General features: G+C 36.7%; 2 protein-coding genes across 2 annotated transcripts; both read left to right on the top strand.

Annotated features, from left to right (window-relative positions):
• The first annotated feature begins 5,962 nt into the window (after positions 1 to 5,962).
• LOC134496559 (olfactory receptor 14A16-like) lies at positions 5,963 to 6,949 on the top strand. Its single transcript, XM_063302282.1, has one exon. The coding sequence runs from the start codon at positions 5,963 to 5,965 to the stop codon at positions 6,947 to 6,949; it is 987 nt and encodes a 328-aa protein (XP_063158352.1).
• Positions 6,950 to 13,475: 6,526 nt separating this feature from the next.
• Positions 13,476 to 14,408, top strand: LOC134496558 (olfactory receptor 14I1-like). Its single transcript, XM_063302281.1, has one exon. It carries the CDS (start codon positions 13,476 to 13,478, stop codon positions 14,406 to 14,408), a length of 933 nt encoding a protein of 310 aa, XP_063158351.1.
• The last annotated feature ends 4,987 nt before the right edge of the window (positions 14,409 to 19,395 follow it).

Here is a 19,395-nt window from a genome sequence, read left to right as displayed (position 1 = left end):
TACATCTGTGGCCAACTCTCAAGTAACATCAGGTCATCAGTTCATTAGGTAACTGGGATCATAAATGTATATTTCCTATGTTGAAGTCATAGTTTCTTTATGGTAAGCAGAGCTCAGAGCATCTATTTCTTCGAGGCAGCTGTCAGTTTCCCTGTAATAAATACATACTTCAAAATAATATGGATGTCTGTAAAGATTAACGAAAAAATCTCAAATCAAGTAACATATTCAAGTACTTCTTCCCAGAACAGAACAACTTTAGCACATTGCAAAACCATGTATGTTGTTTGTTATTTATTCATTCATTTACTTCCGACTCTTCGTGACTTCATGGACCAGGCCACACCAGAGCATCCTTTCAGTCATCACCACCCCCAGCTCCCCCAAGGATGAGTCCATCACCTCTACAATATCATCTATCCATCTTGCCCTTGGTCTGCCCCTCTTCCTTCTGTCCTCCACCTTCTCTAGCATCATCCTGTTCTCTAGGGTGTCCTGTCTTCTCATTATGTAGCCAAAGCATTTTTTTGAAGCATTATTCTCACAGCATCACCAAGAAAGTATTGTTTACTGATTTTTATACTATATAAATGCAGTGGAATTCAATAAGTCAGAAATTGTCTAAGATCTGTTGAAATTTTTGATACAGATCTAATAGGCTTCCTTCACATTTATTCAGTTTGGAAGACAGATCAATATTTGTGGGAAAACTAAACCTATGTTAATTACTCTACTGAAGTCAATTAGGCCTAACATAAAATAACAATTTCATACAAATGTTCGGTTTGCAGCACAATTTCTTGATATTTTGAAACGTGAAGACAGACGCCGCAGAGCATTTCTTGAACCATAAGAGATAGACAGGTAGACAGACTGATAGTCAGATCAAGATATTCTATCACCTGCAAGCATAATAGGATCCCATTATATTTTCATGCTCAGTCCTCCCATTGTGATTGCCATCTCTCCAAAAGATGGCTGGTAACAGCTGCTACCCATAAAATGTTGGGCAATCTTTGATTTTCAAGATAAAACACAGCAAACATGTTTGAAAGGGGCTGAGAAGTATTTTTAGGGAATACTTATATGACAAAGAACTCAGAATACAGCTTCATATCATTATTAGTCCTCTCTCCCTCTCTGTCTCCTCCACCTCCCCACATTATAATAATAAAGACATGCATGTCACCATCATCTCAATATTAAAAGAAGAATCTAAAGCATATTATTTTCTAAGGACAACTGTACAATATGCTGCATGAATAGCAACAACATTTTCTGACTATTCAGTAACAGTAATTATGCTAAAGTTGATCCTCATAGCCTATAAAACCTAAATAAATGATAGAAGGAGTTGATAACACACTATCCTTAATCTAAAAATAAAAGATTATACAATTGTGACAGCCTAGATTTTGATTATTTAAACACTGATAAAGTCAGATTTACTGCTCATCAATTTTTGTCATTATTGAGCCTGCAAATTCTCTTCTCCCTCTCTCTTACTCTTCCTCATTATAATAACAAAGATACTTGGGAAATGATTTAAGGACTTTTTATTGCTACAGTTTTTTGTTTTTTTTTACCCACTCCACAGTAACATTTTTATACTATCAATGGAGACAGGTTTTAAAAAAAAATCCTTGGGGAAATGGAAAGAAAAAATAGATAAAATATCTTGGAAATGCAGCACAGCATAATCTCTTACTGATCGCTATAGGACAGTAAGAAAAAAATAAAAGAATCTGCATGAATAAACATGGATAAAGATGGTGAGTCATTCACTGATTTTTATTTTGAATTATCCATCCATTAACTTTCCCTTGCTTCCTATAAACAGTCAGAAGTCTTCCCTTTCCTTTCTAATTACAATTCCAACAAAATACAGAATATAACATAAGTGTTAGCTGCCTATAGAGAAGGAGTTGATCAGAGTTGGCAATTCTGAGTTGGGCTAACAAAACTCAAATACATAAATCTAGAGTTATTCCTTTAAAAATTCAACATCTGTTCTATGAATACAAAAAAAATGTGCATTACGGTACATCAATTCATTTCAACAAATAACAATAGCATATTATACCTGACTGAATTGTGCCAGTTAAAGATGAAGAAACAGTTTGAAAAAAAGACAAAGAGAGATGGAAGAAGGGAGGGAGGGTGGGTGAGCCATAATGGCGAACTGATTTTCTAAAAGAGAGGAACACATTGCGGCCATAATAGCACCTGAAGAAAGGATTTGGGCTACTGAAATCTCTCTGGAGAGATTGTCAGATTACCCACATGTACTCTGAATCTGCTGTTCATTTTGCAAGCAGATGGCAGGAACTGTGTTTTTAATTTAGCTTCTGATTAGCTTGGTGTTGCTGGATGCCATTGTGCTTACATGCACTAATCTTGCCTATATGGACTCTGAATTGGACTGGGCTCAACTCTTAATCACTTAAACTTAATAATTTCTCCTTTGTTTTTCTTTAAAGATCAAGAACCTTCAGACTGGCAAATTTTGGTGAAATCATCGGGCAAGATTCCTTCAATTCTTTTTTTTTTAATTCAAAAAAATCAAAAGTTTTTATTTTTTTGGAATATACAGCGGAAGGATGATTACTGTTGGTTTTAGAAAGTTTTAAATGGATTCAGGGCTGAGATGAACTTGATTTAAGACTTTGAATTTGATAGAAAGGATCCCTTCCCATGGGGAAATTCTTTTTGTTACACTCTGAAACCAGTTACACAACTTTGAAGATTGGACAGTAGAGGGCACCAGATGGCTGCCTTATGTTGTTATTTCTGATAACCCTTACTGCATGTTGGCTGTTTAATAGAGAGAGATGAGTTCTAGAGGTGGGTTTGCAAAATTGGGGTGAGGAATCTAAGAGTCATCATATTGAACTTTTAGCAAACACAATTACAGAATGGCATTGTTCAGAATGTTTTAATAAATGTGGAGAACCAAGTTTTAATATAATGTTCGCTAAATGCTTATCTGGTACTCTCCAAATCACTCCAAACAGTATGGAATAGGAAATTTTTTAACAATTCTTTTTCCTTTTTCTTCTTAATAAGAATGGATAATGATACATCTGAGTTTCGAAGTTGAGCCTCCTACCCAGTAAAACCTAAATAAATAATAGAAGGAATTGATAACACAGTATCCTTAATCTAAAAATAAAAGCTTATAAAATTGAGACAGCTTAGATTTTCGTTACCTAAAAATAATAAAGTCAGATTTACTGCTCATCATGGTTTATTCATTATTGATTCTGCAAATTCTCTCTCCCTCTTTCCCCCCCTCTCTTCCCCTCGTTATAATAATAAAGACACTTGGGAAATGATTTAAGGACATTTTGTTGCTATTTTTTTTTTAATCCATTCAACAGTAGCTTTTTTATACTAGCAATGGGAAAAGGTTTTATAAAAAAGATCTTTGGGGAAATGGCAAGAAAAAATAGATAAAGTATCTTGGAAATGCAGCACAGCATGATTACTTACTGATGGTTATAGAAGGACAGTAAGAAAAAATATAGAGAAATCTGCGTGAATAAACTTGGATAAAGGTGGTGAGTCATTCAGATTTTTTAGTTTGAATTATCCCTCCATTAACTCTCCCTTGCTTCCTATAAAGAGTCATAAGTCTTCCCTTTCCTTTTCAACTACAAGTCTAACAAAATATAGATTGTAAGCCTTAGCTGCCTATAGAGAAACTTGACTTCTTCAGGTTAAAGACAGATTTGACTCACTATGAAGGTTTACTATGGCTTTATGTAATTTAATTTCATGTTATTTTCCTTTAATCACCATAAATATGCCCTCAGTTTCACTTCTACTATATCTTTGAAACTTAGGGCTATGTCAGTATTTAAAATGGACTCTTTGAATATATTTTTGTACACTTTCTAAACAAGGGGACCTTATTGATAGAGTTCTTAATTCAAATTAAGTTGTCAAATACAGTTTAATGATCTTCTTTGAAAACATTCTTCACAATCCTCATTTCAGGTAGAGCAAGCTAGAAATGAGAAAATCATTCAAAGGATTAAAAAAAAGCTATAATTCAAATTTTGCAGTTCATTGTGGGTGATTTATCAAAAAACTTTAAAATAATGGCTTAAAAAAATAATGAAAAAAAAAGTTATCTCCATCTACGTTATCCAAAATAATGATATGTTACTAATCCTGACACAAATACAATGTTTCTGTAACAAATAAAGGAATTGAGCAGAGTTGGTAATTCTGAGTTGGGCTAACCAAACACTATAGAGCTATTCCTGTGAAAATCCAAAGCCTGTTCTATGAATATAACAATTTGTGCATTACGGTACATTGAATTCATTTCAACAAATAACAATAGCATATTATACCTTCCTGAATTTTGCCAGTTAAAGATGAAGAAACAGTTTGAAAAAAAAACAAAAGAGAGATGGAAGAAGGAAGGGAGGGTGGGTGAGGCATAATGGCAAACTGATGTTCTAAAAGCAGTAATCATTGTGGCCCAAATGGTGCCTGAAAGCAGGATTTGGGCTACTGAAATCTCTCTGGAGCTCAAGAGAGATTGTCAGATTACTGACATGTACTCTGAAACTGCTGTTCTTTTTTTGAGCAGATGGCAGGAACTGTGTTTTTACATTTCGCTTGTACTCAGCTGGTTGCTGCGGAATTCCATTGTGCTTACAGCCACTAATGTTGCCTATATGGAGTCTCAGTTCAACTCGGCTCATCACCCTTCCCCCCCCCCTTTTCTCTTTCTTTAAGGATCGAGAACCTTTAGTCTGGCAAATTTTGGTGAAATCACCAGGCAAGATTCCTTCAATCCCTTAAAAAACAAAAGTTTAACTAAATGCAAAATTTTGTATTTTTTGGAATATACAGCGAAAGGACAATTATTGTTGGTTTTAGAAAGTTTTAAATGGATTAAGGGCTCAGTTCGACTTGATTTAAGACTTTGAATTTGATTGAAAGGATCCCTTCCCATGGGAAAATTCTTTTTGTTACACTCTGAAACCAGTTACATGACTTTGAAGATTGGACACTAGAGGGCACCAGATGGCTGCCTTAAAAGAAAGATGTGATCTATTTAACTAGATGTATACTATCTATTTAATAGTAGAATCAGAAGGTGTTATTGAACAAGCCCCACTGAATAAAACTGAAACTGACTTATAAGTGGAATTAAAAATAGCAGTTTACAAGAAAGAGATGTAAATGGTGGGCTTCCAAATGAAACATGATGACTTAAAAATTGAAAAAAAAAAGATATTAAAACAACAGATCAGATGAGTGATCTGGATTACATCCTTAAACTGGATTTACAAGAGTGATTTGCTGGAGTTGCCATGATGGAAGTACAAAGCGGGCCTGACAAAAATGATGACAAGAACTTTGAGAGAAGAGACAAAAAGAGTGTAAGAAAGCAGATGCTACAATTTTCTTTGATGAATTTAAAGACAGTTTGTAGAAAAAAGAAAGAATGCAGCATTGGTTTATTTGATCAGGGTCAAAATAATGTTAAAATAAGGTTGTTTTTTGGGGGGATATTTAACAACTTCTTGATTTGGACTGGATGTTGATGTTTATTTCTGGTAATATTTAATTGTTTTTAAAGTGGGGATGAACTTTGATTATTTGAAGAAAGGAAATAGGGGGATTCATTTAAATGGACAGGAGGGATTCAGATTGTGTGCAACAGATATAATTTGTAACATTTATGTTGTTATTTCTGATAACCCATACTGGACTTTGACTGCCTAATAGAGAGAGAAGAGGTTCCAGAGCTCGGTTTGCAGAAATTGGGGTGACTCATCTAAGAGTTCAGAATGTTTTAATAAATGTGAAGAACCAACTTTCATATAATGCTCACTAAATGCTTATCCAGTACTCTCCAAATCACTCCAAACAGTATTGAATAGAAAAAAAAAAATAACACTTCTTTTTCCTTTTTCTTCTAGGGGTGTCATTATTAAGAATGGATAATGACACATCTGAGTTTCTTCTCTGGGAATTCTCAAAGATTAGGGAGATACAGGTCATGCACATAGCTTTACTACTGACCCTGTTTTTAATGACGGTAACAGGGAACCTTGTCATCATCTCTGCTGTTGTTTCTGACCACCACCTTCACACCCCCATGTACTTCTTCCTGATGAATTTAGCCATGCAAGACATTGGTTCAGTTTCAGTCTTTCTTCCCAAAACTATTTTTAATTCACTTATGAATATAAGGACTATTTCTCATTCTGAATGTATTACTCAAGTCCTGTTGTTTGTCTTTTTCCTGGGTTCTGATATTCCCCTCCTTACTGTAATGGCCTATGATCGGTATATTGCCATTTGTAGTCCTTTACAGTATGAAATGATAATGAACAGGAAGGCTTGCATAAAAATGATGGGTAGCGTATGGACTGCCAGCCTTCTCAATGCTTCATTACACACTATTGTCACTTTTATTACTCCTTTCTGCTCTAATGTTATCAACCAATTCTTCTGTGAAATCCCATATCTACTTAAGATGGCCTGTTCTGATTTATATGTAACTGAAATTGGAGTTCTAATCTTCAGTGCTATATTAGCATTTGGTTGTTTTGCCTTTGTCATTCTCACTTACGTGCACATCTTCTCTGCTATACTGAGAATCCCTTCGGCCCAAGGAAGGGAAAAGGCCTTCTCTACTTGCCTGCCACACCTCATTGTCTTCTCCATATTCACGTTTACTGGTTGCTTTGGTTACCTAAAGCCTGTAGCTGACAGTCCATCATACTTTGACTTCATTATAACAATATTGTATTCCATTATTCCGCCTGTGTTGAATCCATTAATCTACGGCATGAGAAACAAAGACATCAAAACTTCTCTTTCACGACTTTTTGGTCAGAAGTTATTGCTTTTGAAGGAGAATAAGCTCTGTGTCCTCCTATTTTTGTATTTCAACAGGAAAGTAAAAAAGCAGACATAGGGTATCAATACTTATGTAATCATATCGAACTTTCCATTACATTAATTTGGAAATTTCATTTTATTCCTTTATGAGATTGGGCTCATCTGTGTTAAGATGGAGGTTGTTATGGTGTATTCAGCCAGCTCTGATTCTTGATTCTTGAAGACTATAGGGACATGTCTGTGCAATTTTCTTACCAACATTTTAGAAATGGCTGAAAGAAAAAGTTTGCTGCAAAGACACCCAGCTGGGTAGGGCAAGACCAAGACTCTTTTTCTCAAATTCCTTTGACTTAACCACTAGACCACACTGATTCTCTCCGTTACAATACCTTGGATAAATTTATATATTTTGCCTGATGTTTCAGCTTCAGAGATAATTATCACAAGAGAAGCTCTGTGAAAAGGAGCTAGCTAACAGATATGTCATTAGAATTAATGGAGATGGACTACTGAATTGAATGGAACTTTTGCATTTACAGTATGCCATGACCCCGTTGCAAGGCACAAAGAGCCTCACAACGTGGATCATGATCATCTGTAAAGAGAGGAAGGAGATGATTAAATCAACCTTCAAACTAATCACCCAAAGCGCCCACACCCATGGACTCATATGCAGCTGAATAGAAAGACTCCAGATAAGCATCGATAACCCACTCCTGGAGCCCCGGAGGACACACCTGAACCAAGAAGGCAAGGACAGCAACCGGGAAAACACCCACACAGCCATCAAGGAACCCATCAAGGAGATTGGGGACAATGGAGGGTGGGGGAGCACGGAACCCCGCAAGAGGGGTATAAAAAAGACACTTCACCACCGCATCCTCGTTCCCGTTTTTCGTTCTGTCAGCTACCATTCCAATAAACCGGAAATCCTTAATACCTATTAAGTGAGTCCGTGCCTTATTGCAAAGCAAGACTGACCCTGACACAGTACAGATGTAGTATCGAAAATCTGTAAACAATGTATTTATTATGAGAAAGTGTTGATTAAATGTATTTGACAGTAAATAATCCTTTGTTTGCCTTAGGGGAAAAATATTATAATTTTTATATGAGAATTCCATATGAGAGATGTTTAAAAAAGGATCTGAATATTGATGCGGAGTTCCTAATAAATCTTAAACCTATGGCTGGACAAATGAGAAACTAATTAAACATGAACTGTTCACCATCCCTCGTTATTGAGGTGTTAATTTGTATGTTTATGAATCAACATAATTACAACTTTTTGAAGAATCAAATACACCTGTCCAACCCACCCTTTATGAGAAAAGTTTATCTTCTTCCATGAAAACAGTCTCTTTAAAAAAAAGAAGAAAAAAAATCAAATTTGGCTTGAAGAGGATTTAATTAGTTTACTTATCTGCAGTATTTTGCTTGGCATATTTCTGGCTTGTTCAAAAAAATACAGTTAATATATATATGGAGTTTTTCAATGACATCTCAACTTGTTTGAAGTCTTTAATAGAAATGACACATTAAATCCCTCCAGATGATCTTCTGCTATTCTCCATTAGATTTGTAATCATGTTTGGTGATTGCTCATCCATTTTATATTCTGAGTAAATTTTGTACAGGTACTAAAATGAGAATTTGGAAACAACTTGTAACTAAGATTTCAAATCTTAGTGTTAGCAATAACGGAAGGATGACATTTTAATTCAGAGAAACACCAAGGGAGGTAAAGACAAGGGTAAAGAGATCATACAGACCTTTGTATACAACTTGCTGGGGTAGTTTAATCTATCATTCAACTTATTTTGTGATGTGTGAATGCAGTATCAGGCCATCTTTCCCTGCACTTGAGATGCATGAATGGTAGTTTGTCTTCCCAATAATATTAGTGCATCACATTTCTAAGTAAATATGATCTCAGGCCTCATTCAAACATCACCAAATGGGTCATTTTTGAAAGACTTTTAAAGGGAAATAGAGAAAACCTGGTACAATAATATCTAACAAGTTCCTTACCTTTGTCTTCCAAACGTCATTCTAGGGAGATGAAGCCAAGGTGAGAATCTAATCCATATGGCTTTATTAAAAGCATAACAATAAGATCAGGTTGGTTAGAGGAACTTATTGCCTTCAACTTGCCTGCTTCTCTCTCCCACTCTCACCCTCTCTGTCTCTCTCATTTTATTCATTTAAAAAAGAAAGAAAGAAATATAGAGAAATCCATATACAAAAAGAGAATTTCAAAAAGGCAATTATATACATACATCCAACAAATTAATTACTTATTTAGATGCAGAATAAAAATGAACAGAAATAACAAAGAAGCAAACAACCCCCAAGAATTAACATACCAAATTGATGTAAATCACTTAAATATACCACATATTCATTTAATGATATAACAAATTACACATATTTTAACACACTTTTGTTAACACTATTATAAAATCTATGAAAAAGTGAAATATATTCTGTCATTTTTTATTAATTAAAAAAAATCCTTTTTCAAAATTGACAGGTAACAGAATTCTTTTTGTAATATATGTTGAGGGAAGATGGAAAAGAAGTATGGCTTTAAAACTGTAGGAAGAATCTTCAATAACCTGCACTATGCTGAGGTCACTACCCTGGTAGCCAAAACTGCAGATGATCTGCAACCTCTAATAATGCAGGTCAATGAGTATAGTAAAACAGAAAAGAAAAGAAAAGATGATGTTTAAATATAAATAGTACCAAATCAATGGCAACATGCACAGCAACCAGGTTTAGAACTGACCGTGAAAATGCTGAAGTGGTAAATAGTTGATCCTAAAAAGGAGAAGCTATCAACAGTGCAGGAAGCAGCAATCAAGAAATATACCATAAACTAGTACTTGGTAAAGTAGCAATGAAGGGCTTGAAAAAGTAATTCAGATGCTGGGATGTGTCTACGCCTGCAAAGACCAGAAATGCGCAGGCAATGGTTTTCCCTGTGAACTTCATGTAACAAGTATGGACTTGGAAGAGCAGGATAGAAGGAGTACTGACATTTTTTTTTCCCACTTTAGTGTTGGAGAAGAAATGTGAGAATACCATGGATAGCCACGAAAACAGTTAGGTTTCAGCTGGCTTCTGACTCAGAAAATGAAACTATTTCTGAAATCAGAAGGGGGAATAGAAACTTAACAGGCAGAAACTGGGAAAGCAAAACCCAGAAGTGACTCAGCAGCATGGAAGCAGTTACAGATGCTGATTGGCCAGGCTTTGGAGGAGGATTGGAATCCTCCATTCAGCACACAATAAAAGTGTGCAGAAAAACACATGAATCAGAAAGCAGGCCAATTGGCTGCTGGAGAGAAAAGGCATGGAAGGGATGGGCATAAAAGGCAGATGTGCAAAGAGCAAGCTCCCAGAGACAACCAATCCTTTCAGCTCGGGCCTCACCAGAAGAGTCCTTACCCATTTTGGAAACCTCATCTGTAGCTGGAGGGAAATCAGTGCCTGCTTTTCCAATCATGGAGGACCTGAATCCTGCACACGCTGTCACAGAGGATCCTTTCCCAGCCAATTAAGGTAACCTCAGCCTCATGTCCAGTCCCAGACCTTGCTGCCACCATTCCACACATTCTATGTGTGTTCCCAGCCTTGCTCCAAACTCTCAGCCTAGTTCAGGATTTCCAGTCAAGTTTCATTGTACTACTAGCTCTCACACCTATCCAGAATCTCCAGTCCAGTTTCATCATGCTTCCAGCCTCCAGCCTTGCCCAGGATCTCCGGTCCAGTCTAGTCATGCTTTAAGTGCCCAGTCTTGTCCAGGAACTTCAGGCCCATCTTATTGTGCTCCGGGTCATCAGCCTTGCCCATGATCAGCAGTCCAGTCCAGTTGTGTTACCAGCTCTCAATCTAGTCCAGAATCTACAGCCCAGTCATTCACCAGGTTCCAAGCCTAGTCCGAGGTCTCCAGTCCAGCCCAGTGTTGTTTTGAGTTCTCAGCCTTGTCAGGAGTCTCCAGCCCAGTACATTGTTGCTTCCAGTGACCAGTCTAGCCTGGAATATCCAGTTCAGTTCATCCTTGCCTCCAGTGCCAAGCCTAGCACAGCTTGGTCTTGCCTAGCCTCCATGTGTCAGCTCAGTTCGAGCGGTGTTTCAGACCTCAGACACTCATCCCCAGTTCCAGCCTTGCCACGTGTCCGAGATTCATCTGGCACTACATTTCCAGTCAGTGAATCCTGCCTAGCAGTCCTGCCACAGCCTTCGCCTGCAACCTTGCTGGTTCTCCCGCTGTTGCCCAGATGGGCTTAATCAGAATCAGCCCACTTCATTAATCACATGGACTTATAATTGTAAATAGTTGCATTAATAAAGAGTGGTTTTTGATTATAGCCCTGCCTGGCCACCTCATAGTCTGGAGAAAAACAAACATTGCATCACTGAAAAAAATCAGCTGAGAGTTTGTAGTTTAGGCACAAATGACTGGGCTCAGATTATCATATTTTGGACACATTATGCAAAGACGTGGCTTTCTGGAGAATTCTATAGTGCTGGAGAAAGTGGAAGGAAACAGAAGAAGAGGATGACCAGCAAGAGGAAGGATGGACTCAATTACATCTGACACCTGAAGGAGCAGGTTATGGATCGATCACCCTAGAAAACATCTATCTGCATTTTTACTAAGAGCAAATACGAACGGACTTGATGAAACATAATCAATCACACAATCTCCAAACATGATTGGAGAACTAGGTATATGTTTCTTCTTCCTTTGAATCTATAAACCACACTCTAAAATCAATTTTTACACAAGAATGGTGGAACAGCAACACAATTTCCTGATATTTTCTAGCAGGGAGCACCAACACTGCAAACCTCTTGCAAAAGATGGAAAATGTATATGTATATGTATATATGTGTGTGTGTGTATCTGTCAAATCACTTATAAACAAAGCATAATCCAATTGAATTTGCATGATTAATTTTTCCATTCTGACTCCCACCTTTCAAAAACAGCTTCTATTCAGTAAAAAAAAAAGTTTGCTAACCCCGGATTTGAAGGATAATACAAGAAATTTGTTTGAAGAGGACTGAGAAATATTCTTAGGGATTACATTTACAGCAATGAACTCAGAACAATCCTTCTGTCCTCATCCTCTGTCATTAGTTGAGGAAGAATTCATGGCACCTTATTTCTAAAGACAACTGTACAATATCCTGCACGAATAGCGACGGATTCCTCTGAGTTGAGGCATTTTAGATTTCCATAACATGAAAATTGAGTGTCATCTTTAGTGTTCATCAGTTTTGATATAACCTTTCCAATTATGCAGCCTGCAAATTACTTCCCCCCACCCCCAGCCCAATTAGAATAATCTAGGACTTTAGAAACTAATAATTTAAGGAGTTTAAAACAAACAAACAACTTCACAGTGACTTTTTTATTCTTCCAATGGAGACATTTTTTTTAAAAAATATCTGGGGAAATAGCTTGTGTACTTGGATGAAATATCAGTGCTGGCTGCACAACTTAAAAGCTCGCTGATGTCTGCAGAAAAATGGAAGAAGATGGATAAAGATGGTGAGTTATTCACTCACCTTATTTTGAATTTTCCCATTACTGCTCCCTTTTTCCCTTTAAATGTTCGCAACAATCTTTTATTCTCTTTCCCTTGCAATTACAAACCCAACACAACACAGATTATCCTATAAGATTATGGACACTATAATATAAGTGGCAGGAGCTTATAGAAGAATTATTCTTCAAGCAGTTTTATTTAAGAGGAGAGGTGAATGTAAACAGCACTAGAATTAATATGTCCTATATTGATCAAGCAACCAACAATACCTTTCGCTATCATTTTCCCTACACAGGCCCCCACCCCATTTCTGTACAAATAGTCTTTACTTGCTCAGCCGAAGCTTTCCCTGTCTTGACTGAGAGAAATCCACTGAAGTCAAAGTCTAAGGATCAGCTAAGTTTTCGAGGGTTACCTTATCTTCACGTAATCTATGTCCAGTTATTTCTTTTTATGTCCTCATTTTCATTTTTAATATGTCCTTAAAACCTTATTGTAAATATTCAGTATGAACTTTTTCTTCAAAGGCATCTTCATTCCCTTTCTAAGCCAAAGTCACTATCTAGATTGACTTGAGTCATTTATTCAATTTAAATGATTAATAAGCTTTGACTTTTCCAAGTGGCTCTATTATCTCCATGACTTCAAACTGAAGGGACTTGATTGAATTTGGATGCTTTCATCTGAATCAATTTGACTCTCATCAAATCAACAATTAAACCAAAATATTTGAATCTGTTCAGGCTTTATGGATGAGTACCAAAGAAATACCTTAAATTCTAAAATGCATTCTCAAATATCTCCAAGTCCAAGATAGAGAATAATGCCGTAAGGCCTAAAACTTACCACACTGAAATTAAAATAAGTAAGATAATTGACAGCTCAAGATGCAGTTTGGTTACTCTGAATGTTGGATGATCAAGATTTAATGTAATGGTCAGTGAAGGTTGATCGGTTATTGTTCAAAACACCCCAAACTGTCCTTAATAGGAAATAGATTAACTGTTGCTTTTTCCTTTAAGGTCAGCACAATTAAGAATGGATAATGACACAACTGTCTTTGTTCTCTTGGATTTCTCAAAACTTGGGGAGGTACAAATCATTTACTTATCTTTTTTCCTGATACTTTATTTAATGACAGTAACTGGGAACCTCCTCATCATCACTGCTGTTGTCTTTGACCACCACCTTCACACTCCCATGTACTTCTTCATGATGAATTTAGCCATGCAGGACATTGGTTCAGTTTCAGTCATTATCCCTAAAGCTGTTTTAAGTTTCCTTACTAATATTAGGCATATTTCCTATTCTGGATGTATTGCTCAGGTTCTATTCTTTGTCTTCTTTCTGGCCTGTGATGTTTCCCTCCTTATTGTCATGGCGTATGATCGATATATTGCCATTTGTTATCCATTACGATATGAAATGATAATGAACAGGAAGGCCTGGACCAAGGTGGTTGGCAGTTGCTGGACTGCAAGCTTTCTCAATGCTATATTACACACTACTGCAACATTCACTATTCCTTTCTGCTCTAATATTATCAATCAGTTCTACTGTGAAGTCCCATATTTACTCAAGATTACCTGCTCTGGTTTATATGGAGCTGAAATTGGAATGGTAATGTCCAGTTCTACATTAGCATTTGGTTGTTTTGTCCTTGTTATTGTTACTTATGTGCAGATCTTCTCTGCTGTACTGAGAATTCCTTCTGTTCAAGGAAGGAAGAAAGCCTTTTCCACTTGTCTACCACACCTTATTGTCTTCTCCCTATTTTTGTTTACTGCTTGCTTTGCTTACCTAAGGCCCATATCTGACATTCCATCACATCCTGACTTCATAACTACAATTATGTATTCCATTTATCCATCCATGATGAATCCATTAATCTATAGCATCAGAAACAAGAAGATCAAAGCTGTTCTTTCGAGATTTGTTGGTCTGAGATTATTTCATTTTAAAGAAGTATGAACTGTTCATTTACCTTAAAAAAAAAAAAATCAACTGGAAAGAGAAAAAGCAGACATAGGGTACAAAACTTGTGCAACCACTTCCCATTTTCATGCATATTACCTTACTTTAGAAAGGTTGTTTGTTCATTTATGTGATTGAGACCATCTGTATTAAGATTTTTGTTCTGACCCAGACTCCAGGTGACACCAAGAACAAATCTGCACAATTTTCGTGGCAACATTTTTAAAAGTGGTTCGCAAGTACCTTTTTTTTAGGGCTATATGAGAGCATCTGGCCCACAGTCAAACAGCTGGCTTCCCAAGATGACACCGGTCTATGACTGATGGACTCCCAGCCACTAATCTAGATCCTACAACCACTCAACCAATCTGTTCTCTCTGTTAACGTAATTTGACTGAAAGGTCTGTCTTTTGCTGGATGTTTCAGCTTCAGAGATAATCTTCAGAACAACAACTCTGATAGTAACAGTTAACTAAAAGATATGAAAGTAGAACTGAGCAATGCTAAATGTTGGACTGAATGAAACTTTACATATTTCAAACCCAAATGTATGAAGAAATATGAAACTGTATATATTAAGAGAAAGGATTGGTGAAATGAATTTGAAAGTAATCTAATTTAGTTTTTTTTTTTAAAAAAAAAAGCTGAATGCTGCAATTTATATTTACAGTTTCCATATGAGAAATATTTACAAAATTGTATGATTACTTTTGTGGACTTACGAATTAATCGGAAATGCTTGGCTGGACAAATAAGAAACTTATTAAAAATTATCTGCTCACCATTACTTTTTATTAGTGCTTTAATATTTGACATTTTAGTATTATTTATTAATATCTGTAGACTGCTTTGATGTCTAAGCAGTTTCCACATTATGGTTAAGATATTAATTAAACCAATAATTATTCCTCAATATGTGAGTTATTAGTAATAATGTGTTGAATATGTAGAGACAGTCTCCTCACCCAAGGATGAATTAGTTACTGCTTGTCTCAAGCTACAGTATTTATCACTTCCAAGGAAGCCTTCAGGAGCAAGGATCTAATATACTGGTGGTAGAACTAAATGCTTTGAGATCCACGTCTTATATATTGACAGGCTCAAACTCTTCCCATATGATAAGCAAAGGATCTGCCCAGCTGGAGTTAAAATCTGAATGAATCAAAGAGATTTGATCTATTAGCTTCCTGGAATAATCTTCACAGGACTTTTCTTCTGGCCAAGGAGAAAACTGGTTTTAGACCCAACCAGTTAACTTTTGGTCATGTGTTATACTGGTCCATTTGGCTGAAAAACATTCAATTCAGGTACAAGAAACCCTTTATATTGTATTCAGGTCAATATTGTGGGAGAGACTATGGATTAAATAGGCAGAAAAACAACCAGAGGTCACTATTCTCTACATGGTCGTAATGCTGCATGAAAACAGAAACATGCAGATAGACCACATTCAATATTTTTGTCAATATTCATTTAAAAAAAAGAGTTAAGCAAAGTTGAACATTTGTTCCTTCTCTTTTAAAATCCTTTAAAATCAAAATATCATTACTCTGGACTAAATAGGCAGAAAAACAACCATAGTCCACTACTCTCTACATGCTGCATGAAAACAGAAACATGCAGATATACCACTCTGATCATCCAAAAAATCATCAGAGATGAGACAATGAGTGACATATTTTTTGCCAGCCTGCGTAAATCTATGTTGTCTTTTATCTAAGCACAGCTTACTTACCATCAATAAAAGTTTGGTTTGAAGCTACATTTCCAGTTCTTCTGATCAACTGTGTTTGACTCTTGAGAGCACTAATGTCATGAGTAAGGATGGCGAGCAGGGGGCTCCCATCCAGACTGTCAAGTGCATGTGTAGCACTGAGGAATTGTTCAGCCATTCAAAGAGACACAGATCGGGACCGCCTTAACCCTGGGGGGTTATATGTCTGGGTTTTTCCCACGCTTCTTCAGTTTGTTAGGATTCCTGTTATGTACTAGCAATAAAACATTAGAGACCAGTTCCTTGTCTCAGCATGTTTCCTGGCTGTTAGGACAAGAGGTATCTTCAGAGGGGCTTCCCCTACTGGTTCATAGCTGGAGAGGAAGTTCCATAGATGACGAGACCCTAAGCTTTAAGGATCAGCACTAGCACCTGACATTTTACCAACTGATACTCTGCCAAATGGTATTCTGCCAGCTGGTAGCCATGTAACTCTTTAAGTAAAGGCATCCTATGATCTGTGTACTTTGAACCAGCCAGTAGCCTAGCCACTGCTTTTTATTCTAGTAATAATCTCCAAGCACTATCCAAAGGTAGCTCCTTGAGTTGTAACCGAGGCATAAATATCTCTCATTGGGTGTGACCAGCTTGGAAAGGGTCACAGTTGGCATACTTGTCGAAACTGCACAAATATACTTCTCACCACAGCCACCATATTTAAATCCAGTTGCAGATTCGGGTCAACACCACCCACAGTCTGCTCTTTCTGGAGGAGTATAGCTGCATCCAGGACATGCTTCACCTCATCCCAGAATCTAGCTTGTTCCTTATTAACAGCAGTTCTTTTATCTCAAGATATCATTGCAGCAGGATATGATGAATTGGAATACTGTCATTACTGATTATTCCAGTGTCTCAAGATTTAAGCTACTGTATTTTCAGGAAAACAAAACAAAACAAGACAAGTATACAAGTGGTATCTTGTATCTGCTTAGGACCTTTCTTGCCTGAGTTTCGATAGTAGAAGGGGTTCTCATATGCTCTTGTCAAGTTGGAATGGAGTCCCTCCTTTCCACTTCAGGCTACCTTTAGGGAAATATATATTTCCCTATATATATTATTTCGTATTTTTGCTATTACCAGAAATCTGATTTTTTTAAAACCATTGAAATTGTAAGACTTCTCCCAGAGAGTAAAATAGGATAACAAACTGGATATTACATGTAATGAGTTGGAGAAGGACTGAAGGTTACATGGGAAATGAAGATACAGAGAGTAGGGCAAGATCATACATATTGGCAGTGCCAGGAAAGGGAGAGATTGGAATCCCTCCCTCCTCCCTCCCTCCCTCCCTCCCTCGCCCCCTCCTTCCTTCCTTCCTTCCTTCCTTCCTTCCTTCCTTCCTTCCTTCCTTCCTTCCTTCCTTCCTTCCTTCCTTCCTTCCTTCCTTCTTTCCTCTAACTTTATTTCATTCTTGCACTACAGTTTCCCATGTCAAAATTACAGGGGGCTCAGAAAGGGTTTGAGGATAAATTTGTACTGGGAATATGTTCTAGGTTTGATACAACTGTTCCCAGAACTGTTCAAGGGTAGTAGTAATACTTGGTACCAATATTGCCTACAGTAATTTCCTTTTCTTTAGTTTGTTTCTGTTTCTCTCTCTCTCTCTCTCTCTCTCTCTTTTGCAGTAAATAGTTACACTCATATATATGAAACCCCAAGTTTTGTTTTGCTTTGTTTTATTTTATTTTATTGTATTTATTTGCTCATGTGACATATCCTCAGTGCAGTCCAGAACCTTGGAGTGTTTTATGGTCTTTGTGCAAACATCTTTACCTGACTTTATTTCCTTGCTCCTCTGCCCTCTGTGACTCTGTTTTGGCACATGAATTATTGAATCTTCATTCATTAGTTCACTTGTTTCCCTATAAATCAACCCCCCCTTCTCTCTCTCTCTCTCTCTCTCTCACACACACACACACACACACACATTCTGTCTCTCTTGTTCCTTTTTGGTAGGTCCCTACTTTTCTTTCTTTTATCTATCTTCCTGATTCAGTTATCCAATAGTTACCCATCTGCCTTATCTGAGAAAATGCTGTATATCCTGGTTAAGGCATTTTCTGAATCCAATTTTTCATTCAGTATGTGCTGTGGTTTTATTTGCCCTTTCCTGATACTTCTGAGAATCACATCTTATTTGTGAGTTTAGGGTTCAAGGCTAAGGAAAATTGTGAGCAAACAGAAAGCTAAGAGTTCCTGGAAATAGCTAAAGTTCTACCTATAGCTGCTGTTAATAGATATTTTCCTCATAGAATAAATGGGGAGTCTCCTAGAATATTATATATAGATGGAATGTACTGCAACCTGGGCAAAGCAATGGTATTTTTGGATAATTCTGTATAGATGTGTTGACCTGAGACAATATGGACAGACATCACTCTTTCTGTTCTGATTAAAACACACACACACACACACAGAGAGACACTTCACTAATCACCAGTTGTGATTTGACTTTCTGTACCTATGCCATGCTATAAACAGAGGCAAAATAGAAACTGAACGAAGGATGATGGAAAAAACCTCTTGTTGCTTGATTAGGTAGAATACTTTCATAGAGATTTTTTTTAAGGATTATTGAATTTGAACATGCTCAACCAAAACTGTAACTGTGACTTCAACACTGTTGGCACTTAGAAGCTTAAGAATGTCAGCCTGTCCTTACTGTATAAAATGGACTAACATGTTCTCCTTGATTCTACACAATTGAATGATGTCATGGTGTCATTAGTCAACCCAACTGCAGTCTTGATTGATATCACTGATATCAGTACTTAAGGATTGATTGTATTGTGCAGGAACTGAAAACAGATTGGGCAGGTAGTCAAATCCTACTTGTAAAAAGAAATTACTAGGGGGTTTGAAAAGCACATAGAAGTGTTAAGAGCAAGTGATTCTAATTTCTAGAACCAAAGAACAAAACCTGTAGCCTGTAGATAATCCCATGGTTAAAAAAAGCACAAGAAATGCCTTTCTTCTATCAGTTTATGCTAGCCAGTATCTAATGGGTAATCATATTACATATCAGTTGCACAATTTATGTCAGAGTGGTGATAAACACATTAAAAAAAATCTGAAGAGCAATACATTTTATCAATAGAATTTGAAAAAAGAAAGAAAACAAAGAGAAACAGTGTCTTACAGGAAGAAATAGAGCCAATACATTTGGCTTGCTCGGGGCTACATCCTATAGAAGCAAAGCAAATGTGT

The sequence above is a fragment of the Candoia aspera genome, chromosome 4 (genome assembly GCF_035149785.1).
Source record: "Candoia aspera isolate rCanAsp1 chromosome 4, rCanAsp1.hap2, whole genome shotgun sequence".
In the NCBI taxonomy this organism is placed as follows: domain Eukaryota; kingdom Metazoa; phylum Chordata; class Lepidosauria; order Squamata; family Boidae; genus Candoia; species Candoia aspera.
This window is presented reverse-complemented; position numbering and strand designations above follow the sequence as displayed.

Excerpts from the sequence above, each read along its gene's own strand:
- LOC134496559 (XM_063302282.1), top strand. The coding sequence starts at position 5,963 with ATGGATAATGACACATCTGAGTTTCTTCTCTGGGAATTCTCAAAGATT.
- LOC134496558 (XM_063302281.1), top strand. The coding sequence starts at position 13,476 with ATGGATAATGACACAACTGTCTTTGTTCTCTTGGATTTCTCAAAACTT.